General features: G+C 33.2%; 3 protein-coding genes across 3 annotated transcripts; all 3 read left to right on the forward strand.

Annotated features, from left to right (window-relative positions):
* The first annotated feature begins 2,490 nt into the window (after positions 1-2,490).
* On the forward strand, positions 2,491-3,780 carry LOC135949205 (uncharacterized). The gene has a single exon (XM_065498694.1). It carries the CDS (start codon positions 2,491-2,493, stop codon positions 3,778-3,780), a length of 1,290 nt encoding a protein of 429 aa, XP_065354766.1.
* A 46-nt stretch (positions 3,781-3,826) lies between these two features.
* On the forward strand, positions 3,827-6,303 carry LOC135949214 (uncharacterized). The gene is made up of 2 exons (XM_065498706.1): positions 3,827-5,425; positions 5,665-6,303. The coding sequence occupies exons 1-2, from the start codon at positions 3,827-3,829 to the stop codon at positions 6,301-6,303; spliced, it is 2,238 nt and encodes a 745-aa protein (XP_065354778.1).
* Positions 6,304-6,338: 35 nt separating this feature from the next.
* On the forward strand, positions 6,339-7,502 carry LOC135949223 (uncharacterized). Its single transcript, XM_065498718.1, has one exon. It carries the CDS (start codon positions 6,339-6,341, stop codon positions 7,500-7,502), a length of 1,164 nt encoding a protein of 387 aa, XP_065354790.1.
* Positions 7,503-15,041: the final 7,539 nt, after the last annotated feature.

Raw genomic sequence — 15,041 nt, forward strand, 5'->3', positions numbered from 1 at the left:
GCTGCATATATGTTACACCACCTATGCTATTGCTCTACTAACATGGTGCTGAGACAAGCCTATTTTTCATTAGTTGAGTCTCACATTCGTCATGGGATAACTGCTTGGGGAAATTCGCTAGAATGTAGAAAACTACAAAAAAGTCAAAACCAGATGTTAAAAATTCTCATCAAAAATCGAAACACAAATTTCACAACCAGACCAAATATCAACAACCATAACTCTACATTTAACATAGGCGATATAGACACAGAAAATAATTCAACTACTCCAGATACTACAAACAACAATTCCAATACTACACTCAACATCACCAACTACAACAATACGACTAACTTAACCCCAGCTACTAATACTACTACAAACCACAACAACATAATCATACGACCCCACAATATAGCCAAAGATCTGCAAATCCTCGACGTCAGAAACGTATTTCAGACAACTATGGCTATTGAATACTTCAAGGATCCAAGATTTTTACTACAAATAAGTCACAGATACCAAACCCGCATGAATTCTGAAGGAAGATACACTGTACCAAAACACAATAATAATTACGGAAAAAGCACTTTATCAGTCGCCCTACCAACAATCTTCAATCAAATTCCAATTGAAATCCTAAATGGTACAACTAGTCATAACAAAAGGAAAAAATTAATTAAAAACTTTTTTATTAATCAGCAATGAATGCTCTTTACTATATTTAACATTATTTAAATGTTCATAGTGTACAATCACCTGCAGACAAGCCTTAATGGCTTCGCAAGGTGTATAATGTATAATGAATTAAATGAAATAAATAAAAAAAAAAAGTAGCAGTTGAGGTAGCAATAAAATAAGTCAAAAATAAAAATCTTCAGCCAAAAAAGTATATTATGTGTTGTTGTTGTGAATGTATATTTGTGTATGTTGGTCGTGTTGTAAACAAAAGTTCGGCTTTTTTGTTATACACACAGAAAACACGATCTTTCTGTTAGCAACACGAAAATCTGAGACGAATAAAATCGAATAATTCTTTCAAACTCTCTCAAAACAAAAACAACACACAGTGTTTAATTCTGTCAATTTTGGTGTTATGACTGAAGATTTTCTTTTTTGACTACTTTTATTGCTACCTTAACTGCTGCATCAACTGCTACTTTACTGCTACCTTAAAAATTAAAACTCGATATAGAGCAGTAGCAATGATTTGTATTTTTATGCTACTACTCCATTTACAATTCATGTTTTATTACTACTGCTCTGTTAAGAGTTTTATATTTTGAAGGTAGCAGTAGTTTTAAAAAAACAAGAAAACGAAAAAAGACAAATGCTACTGCTACCGCTACATACACTTTTTTGAAGCAGTAGTTGTAGCAACAGTTAAAAATTTGTTAGTTATCGTAGCTTTTTAAACACTGGTCGTCACACCTCTTATTACATTAGAATGCTACCTTAACCCGTTCAGTTGAGACATGACACCTAAAACCGATATCTTTCGTGGTGCCAAAAAACGACTAATGCATTTCGATAGGGCAATGTCCTAGGAAAAGCGCTAGGGTGTTGTTTGAGGGTATCATAATTATTTTATTCGATAAATTGTATTTTTCGTTTTCCCTTTTTATTTGTTACTATGGACTTTATTTTAATTCACCACTAATGTAAATGTACATAATTTTTCCCTTTTTTTAACTTTTGAAATACAACTCTGTTAACTTTATGCAACACAATTATTTTTAGTTTGAGAACTTTAAGACAACCTACTACATCTTTTTGAATAAATAAACAATGAAAATATATTATTTGATATAAAATATAAAGTGTTTGTTGTTTTTATTTACAATACAGTCCATTATAAACCGTGAACATTTTTTGGTCCGTTCGATCCGAATATTGTCGGTAATGTGAATGTCGTAAGGAGAAAAGTTCCATTGTCGTGAAAAGTGTAATTTCTATGTATTAATTGTGAACTTCCATTTATTTGTTGATAAATATACATGACCGTGAACAACACATACGCGTCGCGCTATACGTCGTAGTTTCGGTTGCATATCTCAAAATATAAAAGGAAGGAAAAAACAATACCACGGGAGTCTCAACACAACAACAATACGCAAAGTGAAGTGTAAAAAATCAAACATACATATATGGAAAAATAAGAACAAATGTGACAGTGTTAGTGTACAGGTTGAAGACCATGGAATCAAATGTGATCAGTTAAATTCAATTTTGTTCGATGCTTCCCAAACTATAGTCAAAGAATACAGAGGTTTTGAAACTTTGCTGTGGTATTCACCAAATTGACTTTTAAACTTTGAACGTGTGGCCAGGCTAGAATTCAGTGTGTCTAGGCTGAAAATTAGGTCAGAACAGTAGGTGTCAAGGCTAATTTTCAGTGTGTATATGTCTATGGTAAAAATTGGGTCAGAACAGTAAGTGTGTCAAGGCTGAGAATATTTTTATACCGTGAAATATAATTGAAATTGAATACTGTGAAAATTATATAGAATGGAAGTTTTAAGGAAAAAGCGCTCTCAAATGAAAAGGTCAGTGACGCGAATTTACAATTTTGTCAACAGTCATAATGCAACACATGATGAAATAAAGGTACGTATAGTTGAACTTGATAATGTATATTCGAAATACAAGGATCTGCAGGATGAATTGGATATTTTATGTGAAACTGATGCTGAAACTAATATTGAAAATGAGTACAGGGATCAAATCGAGGATATGTTTTTCGCAATTAAGGCTATTTGGTCTAGCCAATCCCAAGCTAATTTGGACAACACCGTAGTGGAAGGTGCTTCGGCTAGTACTCCGAATATTATGCATGATTTAAGTACATCAATTCAGGCTATAGTACAACAACAATCGACTACAACATCAATTCTTGAATGTGTATCAGCTACACTTTCATCAGTGACAAATATGCAGTCGAACAATGGTCATTCAGAATTGCGCATACCACCTATACAAATTCCAGATTTCGATGGAGATCTTTGCAACTGGTTAAGATTTAGAGACTTATTCAAGGCAATGGTACATTCTAAGACCAACTTGTCTAATGTTGAAAAATTGGAATACTTACAAACGAAATTGAAGGGTGAAGCGTCATCAATTATAAAACATTTGCAACCATCGAACGAAAATTATGCTATTGCTTGGAATCTCATATTGGAAAACTACGATAGACCAGATTTGATAGAGAAACAATATTTTGATTTGCTTTTTAGACAAAAATCTTTGAAGAATGCTACGTATACGGAATTTAGGAAATTTTACAATAATACAGTGGAAGTTTATAATGCGTTAAAAGTTGTAAATGCTTCAATTAATTCATGGGATTCTATTTTATTATACCATATTGAGGACAAACTTGATTTTGAGACCATTATACTATGGCGTAGAGAGAAAAAGGACAACGAATCTCAGACATTCTCACAATTATTAAGGTTTTTAAAGATACGCCTACTTGAACTTGAGGAAACTCAACCCAGTCCTTCTACAAGACAAAGACCGATCAAGGCGATGGCTGCTACTACACAATCATGTCCTTTATGTGGTGATAATCATTTATTATATAATTGTCCACAATTTAAGGCCTTAAATGTGAATGAACGCATAAAGGTCATACGTACAAATAAACTTTGCTTCAATTGTTTGAAAGGAGATCATTTTTCCAATGATTGTAAATCGGGTTCATGTAGAACATGCAATCTTAGACATAACACTCTTCTGCATATCGATACTCCACAACCTCAGGGTCGTCAACGCATCAGTAAGCATCAATTCTAATCAACGAATACAACAACAAACCACATTTTTGCCAACTGCTTTGATAATGGTCCGTGACAAGGACAATGTATTGCAGTCATGCCGCGCGTTAATTGATTCGGGCGCACAGTCTACTCTGGTTTCAGAGGCTTGTGTCCAACGTTTACACTTGAATCGTACGAACGACAAGACATTAATTTATGGTGTGGGTGATAGTAACACCAACTATACAAGGGGACGAGTTCAGCTTGAAATCTTTGCTCCAGGAACAAAAGGAACCATCATAGTTCAGACGTACTGTTTGTCAAACTTGACCCAATATCTTCCGTCTCACACCGTCGACAATAATGATCTACAGTTCTTCAACAACTTACATCTAGCTGATCCTGAATACTTCAAGAAAAACAAAATAGACATAATCATAGGTGCTGACGTATTTGCTCACTGCATTTTGGAAGGTAAAGTTACTCATCCATCCGGATCTCCAATTGCTTTGAATACCATTTTTGGGTGGATAATAATGGGAAATGTCAATGAAGTCCAGCAATCAACATTTGTTGCCCATATATATTCAGATTTGGACATGCAGTTACAAAAATTTTGGGATACTGGATACTGTCAACATCCGACCAAACACTTGAGTCAAGAAGAGGAAATGGCTGAAAGACACTACACAGAGAATGTTGAACGCCAGGAAGATGGAAAATACATGGTCAGACTTCCCTTCAAATCAAGTCCAGTTGAACTCGGCGAGTCTAAATGTTCAGCATTAAAAAGGCTGGAATCAATGGAACGTAAATTTGCAAGGAACCCGGAACATAAAGAGGAGTTTCATAAGTTTATGGAGGAATACGAACGTCTTGAGCATATGCAGCTCGCCCCAAATGGTGAAAAACAAGCGTACTATATGCCTCACCATGCTGTGCTGAAGCCTTCAAGTACAACAACGAAATTACGCGTGGTGTTCGATGCATCCTGTAAAACCTCGAACAACCTTTCCTTAAACGATCAATTGCTTGTTGGACCCACAGTCCAGAACGATCTCTACACAATACTGCTTAAATTTAGGAAATTTGAAATAGGATTTACAGCGGACATTGGAAAGATGTATCGACAGGTGACGATACATCCAGCGGATAGACAATTTCAAACAATTTTATGGCGAAATTCTCCAGACGAGGCAACAAGGGAATATCAATTGACAACTGTAACTTACGGAACTTCTGCAGCCCCATTTTTGGCAACACGTACACTGCAACAAGTGGCCATTGATAATTCTACAGAGTATCCAACTGAATCGCATGAAATCATCAATAATTTCTATGTCGATGATTACATGTCCAGTTCACCAGATTTGGAGTCAGCAAACTCTCTTCGTATTACACTATGTTCCATATTATCCAAATCAGGATTTAACTTACGTAAGTGGTCGTCAAACTCCCAACAATTTCGGGAAAACATAGAACCTGTTGATAGAGCATTTTCATCGGATACAATTATTGATTGTTCGGAAACTGTCAAAACTTTGGGCTTATTGTGGAACACGACGACTGATTTCTTCCAGTATAGCGTTTCATTAATGGAATCTTCTGATAAGATCACGAAACGTCATATTTTATCGGAGATTTCTAAAATTTATGACCCTATTGGATGGTTGGCCCCAATGGTGATAGGACACAAGATATTTATGCAGAAACTTTGGTTGAAAGGAATTAATTGGGACCAGGAACTTCCCAACGAGTTAAAGAATGAATGGTTGCGACTGAAACAGAATATTCATCACATCAAGGAACTTTAAATACCAAGATGGCTTCAACTAAGTTCAGGTGATCAGGTAGAACTCCATGGTTTCTCCGACTCTTCGGAGCATATGCCGCTGCAATTTATATTCATGTTACAAAACAGGATGGTTCAACTGCAACATCCCTACTAACTGCAAAGACAAGGGTGGCTCCTATAAAGCAAATCACACTACCCCGTTTGGAGCTATGTGGAGCTCAGCTTATGGTTAAACTGATGATTAAAGTAAAGGTTGCCCTGAATTTGAAGGATGTCAACATACACGGGTGGACTGATTCTACAGTAGTACTAGCGTGGATAAGCGATCATTCTCGGCGCTGGAAAACATTCGTTGCCAACCGTACTTCGTATATAGTGGACAATTTACCTGCAAGTAATTGGCACCACATTGCATCGAAACTAAACCCAGCTGATCTAGCTACCAGAGGTATTTCTTCTACAGATCTAATCAACAACACTTTATGGTGGAAAGGCCCAAACATGTTGCAGAATTATACTAATCAACCTCATTCAGTACATCAAATCTCAGAAGCAGTTCTTCGCGAGGAAAAGAAAACTATGATTGCTACAGCAACTTCACATGTGATCAACGATATTGATTTAATAGACCGGTACTCCAGTTTTACTAGACTCATCCGTATAACAGCTCGTATATTGCGTTTTATGCACAACTGCACATCTAGGAAAACAAATTTGGAAAGGAAATCACAACTACGGAACTTGAAACAGCGAGAAGATCATTGATAAAATATTCACAACGGAAGAGTTTTGATCCTGAAATGCTAATTTTGTCGTCCGGAAAACCACTTTCAACAACACATAAACTTGCAGCGCTTATTCCATTCATTGATGACAATGGTATACTTCGAGTTGGTGGTCGTTTGGAGAACGCGAATATTAGTTATGACCAGAAACATCCATGCATCCTTGACAAGAATGAAAAATTGACGCAGTTAATAGTTGAACATTATCATAACAATTATCTTCATGCTGGTACACGACAAATGCAATATTTACTGGGCTTAAAATATTGGATTCCGAATATAACTTATCTTCTCAAACGGACTGTTTATAAATGCACAACATGCATGAGATTTCGCCAGAAACCTTATCAGCAGCGTATGGGTGAGCTGCCATCATACCGTGTACAACCAGGATCTACATTTTTGCATGTTGGTATTGACTTTGCAGGTCCAATACTAATTCGCTCATGGAAAGGCCGTGGGTCGCAATCCTACAAATGCTGGATTGCCGTATTTGTTTGTTTGAATACCAAGGCAGTACATCTGGAAGCGGTGACTGAACTCACTACTGCGGCTTTCTTGGCATCCCTTCGACGATTTACTTCTAGACGTGGTAAGGCAAGTCACATTTACACCGATAATGGTACCAACTTTGTTGGATGCAACCAGAAACTAAAGGCATTGTACGAATTCCTGCAAAACTCCCAAGACGTTATCTTCAGAGAATTGGCGAATCAACAGATTCATTGGCACTTCATCCCCCCTTCAGCACCAAACTTCGGCGGCATCTGGGAAGCTGGTGTGAAGTCAGTGAAGTTTCATTTAAATCGTACCCTGGGCATGTCTTCCGTCACATATGAGGAATTGAATACATTACTATGTCAAATTGAGTGCTGCCTTAACTCACGCCCACTGTGTTTAAAATATGAAGGCGATCCTGATCCAATAACACCGGGTCACTTTCTAATTCTTCGCCCAATGACAACTGTACCAGACGAAAATTTGATGAACGTTAACATGAATCGCTTAACTAGATGGGAATACATGCAACGGCTGCTTCAGCAATTTTGGTTAAAATGGTCAACAGAATATCTTAGTCAACTCCAGAAAAGACCAAAATGGGTCCAGAAACTACAAAATCTGCAACAAAACGACATGGTGCTTATAAAGGACGAAAATCTACCCCTACAAAATGGTTAATTGGCAGAATTATGGAGACACATCCCGGTAAGATGGCCTCGTTCGTGTTGCAACAGTGAAGACTACAACTGGTCTACTAAAGCGGCCTGTATCAAAGCTCTGCCCCCTCTTTGTTGAATGTTGAAAGGGACCCTTTCAAGGTGGGCCGAAATGTTTGAGGGTATCATAATTATTTTATTCTATAAATTGTATTTTTCGTTTTCCCTTTTTATTTGTTACTATGGACTTTATTTTAATTCACCACTAATGTAAATGTACATAATTTTTCCCTTTTTTTAACTTTTGAAATACAACTCTGTTAACTTTATGCAACACAATTATTTTTAGTTTGAGAACTTTAAGACAACCTACTACATCTTTTTGAATAAATAAACAATGAAAATATATTATTTGATATAAAATATAAAGTGTTTGTTGTTTTTATTTACAATACAGTCCATTATAAACCGTGAACAGGTGTTGTCACTTTCGAAAAATTAGCCGTTTACAGGGTATACCCCATATAGATGTAAAAAGCAATAACACTATATATATATAGTTTTTCATTCCTAAAACCGGTATCTTTCGTGGTGCCAAAAAACGACTAATGCATTTCGATAGGGAAATGTCCTAGGAATCGCGCTAGGGTGTTGTCACTTTCGAAAAATTAGCCGTTTACAGGGTATACCATATAAAATTGTAAAAACAGTAATATTATATATATATATAGTTTTTCATTCCTAAAGCCGATATCTTTCGTGGTGCCAAAAAACGACTAATGCATTTCGATAGGGCAATGTCCTAGAATTCGCGTAAGGGTGTTGTCACTTTCGAAAAATTAGTCGTTTACAGGGTATACCCCCTATAGATGTAAAAAGCAGTAACACTATATATATATAGTTTTTCATTCCTAAAACCGATATCTTTCGTGGTGCCAAACAACGACTAATGCATTTCGATAGGGCAATGTCCTAGGATTCGCGATAGGGTGTTGTCACTTTCGAAAAATTTGCCGTTTACAGGGTATACCATATAAAGTTGTAAAAACAGTAATATATATACAGTGACGGACATTACAATAGAATCACTACCAATATTTCATTTAAAACCAGGAGCAATCATAAGGATTGGTGTGGGCCAGAAAATATAAAAAAGTGGCAAAATGTGTTGTGGACGGACGAAACGAACATTAATTTAATTGGTAGTGATGATAAGACATGGGTTAGACGTCCAAAAAATGGCAAAAACCAAAAACGTTTAAACATGGTTGAGGAAATATTATTATATGGAAATGCTTTTCTTGGTATTGCGTTGGTCCAATTTATTGGATTAAAGAAAATATGGATAAGCACTTGTATGTAAATATTTTGGAGAATGTTATAAAGCCACATGCAGAATGGAATATGCCCTTAAAATGGCTCTTCCAGCAAGATAATGACCCAAAGCACACGTCAGGTCTTGCCAAAAAATGGTTTTTATATAACAAAATTCATGTTATGGAATGGCCGTCTCAATAACCAGACTTAAATCCTATGGAAAATAGTAAAAGACAAACTCGGACCTGAAAAATTGAAAAACAAGGAAGAACTTTGGCAGAAAATTGAGGAAATATGGTATGCAATTTCCCGATCTACATGCGAAAGTTTGTTAAATTCAATCCCCAAAAGATTTGATGCTGTTATTAGAAATAATTGATATGCAACAAAATATTTAAAAAAAACAACGAATTCTTATGATGATTTTTTATTTTTAATAATTTTAAGACTGATTGATTCTATTTGAATGTCGCATATTTTATTTAGTCTTTTAGATTTGACATCGTTTTTAACATAAGAATGTGTTATTTTTTTCTATTTATTGTTTACGTTATGAGCATTAATATATAATGAACAAATTTTTAATTTTGAAATCAAATTTTGTAGTTTTACCGCTTTAATCGAATTCATATGTAGTGATTCTCTTGTATTGTCCGTCACTGTATATAGTTTTTCATTCCTAAAACCGATATCTTTCGTGGTGCCAAAAAACGACTAATGCATTTCGATAGGGAAATATCCTAGGAATCGCGCTAGGGTGTTGTCACTTTCGAAAAATTAGCCGTTTACAGGGAATACGATATAAAGTTGTAAGAACAATAACATATATACTGTTACTGTTTTTACAACTTTATTTGTCTTGAATGTGTTTAATGCATTAGTCTTCAAACTTTTTTCTCTAGCCTGGGCGATTTTTATCTTCCGTATCAAAATCACCACTTCAGAACCGAACAAACCATAAGCTTTGTTGAGTAATCGATTGCTCATATATATTAAATTACGTATTTTAAAATTTAGGACCTATACTTTAGTCACGGATAACCAGCCAGAAGATGGACATAATGAAGGAGGTACATTTTCATTTATTCTGAGTCGATTGATCATTAAGATCCATTATTTTTAAGCTATACAAACATATGTATGTAGAAATGCTGTTTTAGAATTTAACATACATATGTATATTGAAAAATAACTGGACCTCTTTTCTGAATAAATATTTACACACGAGAAATACATTCATATCATTTCCACTTAATTGTTTTGTTGAATTTTTTATAAATTTTCAACACAAATGATTTTTTTTCAATTTAATAAAAATTTAATTCAAAATAAGTAGTTCTTTATAACTTATATGTACATTAGGGTGGCCCCAAAATTAAAGTTGCGGATGTTCCCACCTAAAATGAAAATTTGATTCATTCTAAGACTACGTTTTGAATTTTTTTCGTCCTGGGGTCAATATTTGGCGAGCTGGATCGAAGGATAAAATGGTCCTTTTTTGAGGTTTTTTACATTTTTTCCATATTTCTTCCAAAGAAAGTATATGTAAATTTGGTATCATATGAAAGGTCTTTGAGACACGCATTCAATTGGTTAAAAGAAATTTAAAAAAAAAAAATTTTAATTAAAAAATTTTAAAAATTTTCGACAAAATTTTAGTTTTTTTAAATTTTTTCATAGAATTTATTCAAATACATAGATGAAATTTCTTGATCATAAACATCATGTAATTTCACCGAAATGGTTTTTCTCGTTTTTTAAAATTCAGTCCAGTTCAATGTTTATTCAAATTTGTTTAAACCCAATTTCATCCCTATCTGACAATCTCTGTATACTCAATTCATAGTATATATAATGGGCATCAAAATAACTCAAATTTTATAAGCTTTCCATCGATGTATAATTTCGTATACTTTTTTTTTTGTTACACTACGAATATTTAAATTTAAGCTAAAGCATTTACTATACATCGCGCTATAATGATTATTTTAATGTTATTCCTTTGGAATGTTGTTGTTAATTTTAAGTAACATGTGAAAAACTGCTTATTACATATATTTTTACATTCACCCTTATTCTACTTGGCGTCGTCGACATCGTCGTCAATATTGAGTCAAAAAATGGTATATGTTACGCCGATAGCAATAACAATTGGTAACTTTTGACAGCCTTTTGTACTTTAACCCGACTTATAAAAGTATAAAATTCTGTCAGAAGTTATCAATTGTTATCGATTTCGGAGAAAAACATACCATTTTTTGACTCAATATTGACGACGATGTCGACGACGCTAAGTAGAATAAAGGTGATTGTTTAGTATATTGTTTGCTAAATGAGAAATATTAATTAACAGTTAAAACTTAAAAATATAAATTCATAGAAAATATTTTAATATTAAGATAATTTTTTCATATATGTATATTTATTTACAAATTCGTTTACATGAGTTTATTCTATTAGCAATATAAGAAGGTCGATTTTTTTCGATTACTGATAGCATGGATTGACTGACAAAATGTACAAATCGTTCTGTATTTTGTGAATGACTTAGAAAATCTGAAATTAGTAATATATTATTAAAATATCACGATTTTATACATAATAGCTTAACCAAAGATAAAATAATTTTCTAGTAAAAATTTTAATTTTATTATCGCGATTTTTATGAGAATTTATAATGTTTTACCTGGAATATCTATATTGTTGCTTGAGTCGTTGTATTTCATTAATTGTTCTGTTGAGTAAAATTGAATGCAAGGGGGCTCTGAGAAGGCTATTAAATTAAAATTGACAATTAAAATTTAGTGTTGGAATTGTGAATTGACGAAGTATATAATAAATAATAAGTATATAATAAATATGTAGTATGAAAACTATTTTTGTTATAAAAATGATTTGTTATTACATTTATTATCTCCCAACCTACACAATCATGTCTGATATGCCCTTTGAATTTTTCTTTAATAAAATTAAAATAAATAAAATTGGTATTGTTGACAACAGTGTTCTAAAATGTGTTATGTTGCAATGTATTATTTCCAATCAAAATGTAAAATTTTATTTTTTTGGTTGTTATGCCCTTTTGATTTTAAGGTGACCATATATAAGATTTTTTGTAAAAATTAAAAAAAAACAAAAAGAAAAAATTTTCTCTTAAAATTTTACTAGTTGTCAATGATTTTATACAAATTCTTCATTACTTTAAAAATAAACGACAAAAAACAACAACATTCAAAAACAAATTATTATTATGGAATAATGTTTTAGCTTAAATTTAAATATTCGTAGTGTAACAAAAAAAAAGTATACGAATTTATACATCGATGGAAAGCTTATAAAATTTGAGTTATTTTGATGCCCATTACATATACTATGAATTGAGTACAGAGATTGTCAGATGGGGATGAAATTAGGTTTAAACAAATTTGAATAAACATTGAACTGGATTGAATTTTAAAAAACGAGAAAAACCATTTCGGTGAAATTACATGATGTTTATGATCAAGAAATTTCATCTATGTATTTGAATAAATTCTATGAAAAAATTAAAAAAAACTAAAATTTTGTCGAAAATTTTTAAAATTTTTTAATTAAAATTTTTTTTTTTAAAATTTCTTTTAACCAATTGAATGCGTCTCTCAAAGAACTTTCATATGATACCAAATTTACATATACTTCCTTTGGAAGAAATATGGAAAAAATGTAAAAAACCTCAAAAAAGGACCTTTTTATCCTTTGATCCAGCTCGCCAAATATTGACCCCAGGACGAAAAAATTTCAAAACGTAGTCTTAGAATGAATCAAATTTTCATTTTAGGCGGGAACATCGATACCTTATTTTTACTCCATACAAACGGGGCCACCCTAATGTACATATATGAAGTAAGTAGTTAGTAGATGTGGAAAATCAAGAAAAAACGGAATTACGAATGCCGAGCGGGAAGCGAAATTTCATGACTAAAAGGGAGACAATCCCGCGAAAATCGGCACATTTGGCAACCCTAATACAGTATTTCCGCCACATACATATCGTCACCTAAAATGCAAAACAACGTATCATCAAAAAATTCGTAATTGATTTTATTATTGATTCACTACATCATATTGCCCATGTATGTGTACAAAATTTTAAACTTTTACTATCAAAAATAACCAAGTTCATATTCAGTTTTTCTTTCTTAAGAGACAGACATGTTTTTAGCTCGCTCCGTACTTTTATTGAAGTTAAAAGTTTTTTTAAAATTAAAAATATATACAATATTTGGCGATTTGGACGCTTAAAGAAAAATAAAAAAAACCAATTGTGCACCTAAAACAGTGTAAAAAAAAACAAACAAATAGTGCCAAAAAAAAGTTGTTAAATTATCAAAAATAGATTTAAATTAATAAGAAAGTGTGTTTCTGTTCCTTTTCTTTTGATTTGAGTGAAAGAGCATATGAGTTCTCATGATGAGACTGCTAGGCTCAGCTTAAACGGCAGAAATGCATACATATTTCTCAGTGGGGAGAGTGATCAACAAAATATAACTGATCGCAATTACAACAAACATTATTTAACCGCCAAACCTATTGAGAGAGCTCGCTCTTGTTCCCCCGCTCTTCAATTATATTGTCTACTGCCACCAAGTACGCATAGATTGCTTTAGTCATACATATCAGACCGAGTTTTTAGAGTGAAATATTGCGATTATGTAACAGGAAATTATGAAATTAAAGCTGGTGTTCCACAGGGAAGTGTTCTCGGACCAACACTTTATTTGATATATACTTCTGACTTGCCTGTGTGTGATAGACTTACCATATCAACATTCGCTGATGATACGGCAATACTTAGCTCACATGCAGATCCGCAGGTAGGTTCTACGAAATTGGCCAATTATCTGAGACTCGTGGAGATATGGTTGAATAACTGGAGAATACGAGTAAATGAACTCAAAAGTAAACACATCACATTTACTCTCAGAAGGGGTGAATGTCCACCTATCACACTAAATAACATAAACATTCCACAGACAGATACTGTTACATACCTTGGTATTCACTTGGATAGACGACTTAATTGGCGTCGTCATATAGAAGCCAAGAGACTTCACATGAAGTTAAGAGCCTCTAGCCTTCACTGGTTACTAGGGTATTCAATTAATCGGGTTTCTGGTTTAATCGGGCATATAATTAATCGGGGTTTGGATTTAATCGGTTAATAATCGGTTAATTTAAAATTATTAGATTAGCCGAATAATTTGTATTTTAATTTTAAAATGAAAATACAACAACGAATTTTGTGTACAAAAACATAAAAAACAAACAAAACATAACAATTCAACCAAAAATAATAGCAAATATGGTATTTGAGATACATTTTGTATACACATGTGATTTTTTCATGATTTTAGTGAGATCTTCAGAAATCATCTTTTAAAAAAAGAATATAATTTAAATATTCTTTTAAACGATTTTTTTTTAGAATAAAACATTACTTGAAAAAAACTCTCTCGCTGATTGTAGGTTGGTGAAATCGAAAGCATTATACATATATCCAATATATATAAAATCCTTTGTTATACCATTGGAATCCTTTATGGATTGTTTTAGATTTTGAATACTTTTAATAGTTTCGTTAAGTTCTGATAAAAGACTCGTTTGAAAAAAAAGTTTCGTCTATATAAATTTGTATTTGCATCAAAACAGAAAAAAAATATGTTAAAGTGCAAAAAAAAAAAATTCGGTTAATCGGTTAACCGAGACAAATTAATCGGTTTATTTTTTATTTGAAAATCGGCAATTTTAAATTATTCGAACAGTTAACCGTCCAAAATTACCCTACTGGTTACTCAATCACCAATCAAAATTAAGCCTTGACTATAAAGTCATCCTGTATAAATGTGTATTAAAACCAAACTGGACATATGGAATCCAATATTGGGGAACGGCCATTAATTCCAGTATTGAACTTATACAGAGGGCCCAATCGAGAATTCTTAGGACAATGACAGGTGCACCTTGGTACATAAGAAATGAGAACATCCATAGAGACCTACAAGTACCGTTAGCTAAAGATGAATTCAAGAATGTCCGTGAGAAATACATCATGAAATTGTTGAACCACCCGAACCCGCTTGCAAGACATCTCACACAGACCCAAACAAGATCAAGGCTTCGTAGAACCGATCTACCACCCCGCTAAGATGTGGCCCATATGAACATCAACGCTCCCGTCAGAGAGCATTTAGTTTTAATTTTATTT

The sequence above is a fragment of the Calliphora vicina genome, chromosome 1, assembly GCF_958450345.1.
Source record: "Calliphora vicina chromosome 1, idCalVici1.1, whole genome shotgun sequence".
In the NCBI taxonomy this organism is placed as follows: Eukaryota; Metazoa; Arthropoda; class Insecta; order Diptera; family Calliphoridae; genus Calliphora; species Calliphora vicina.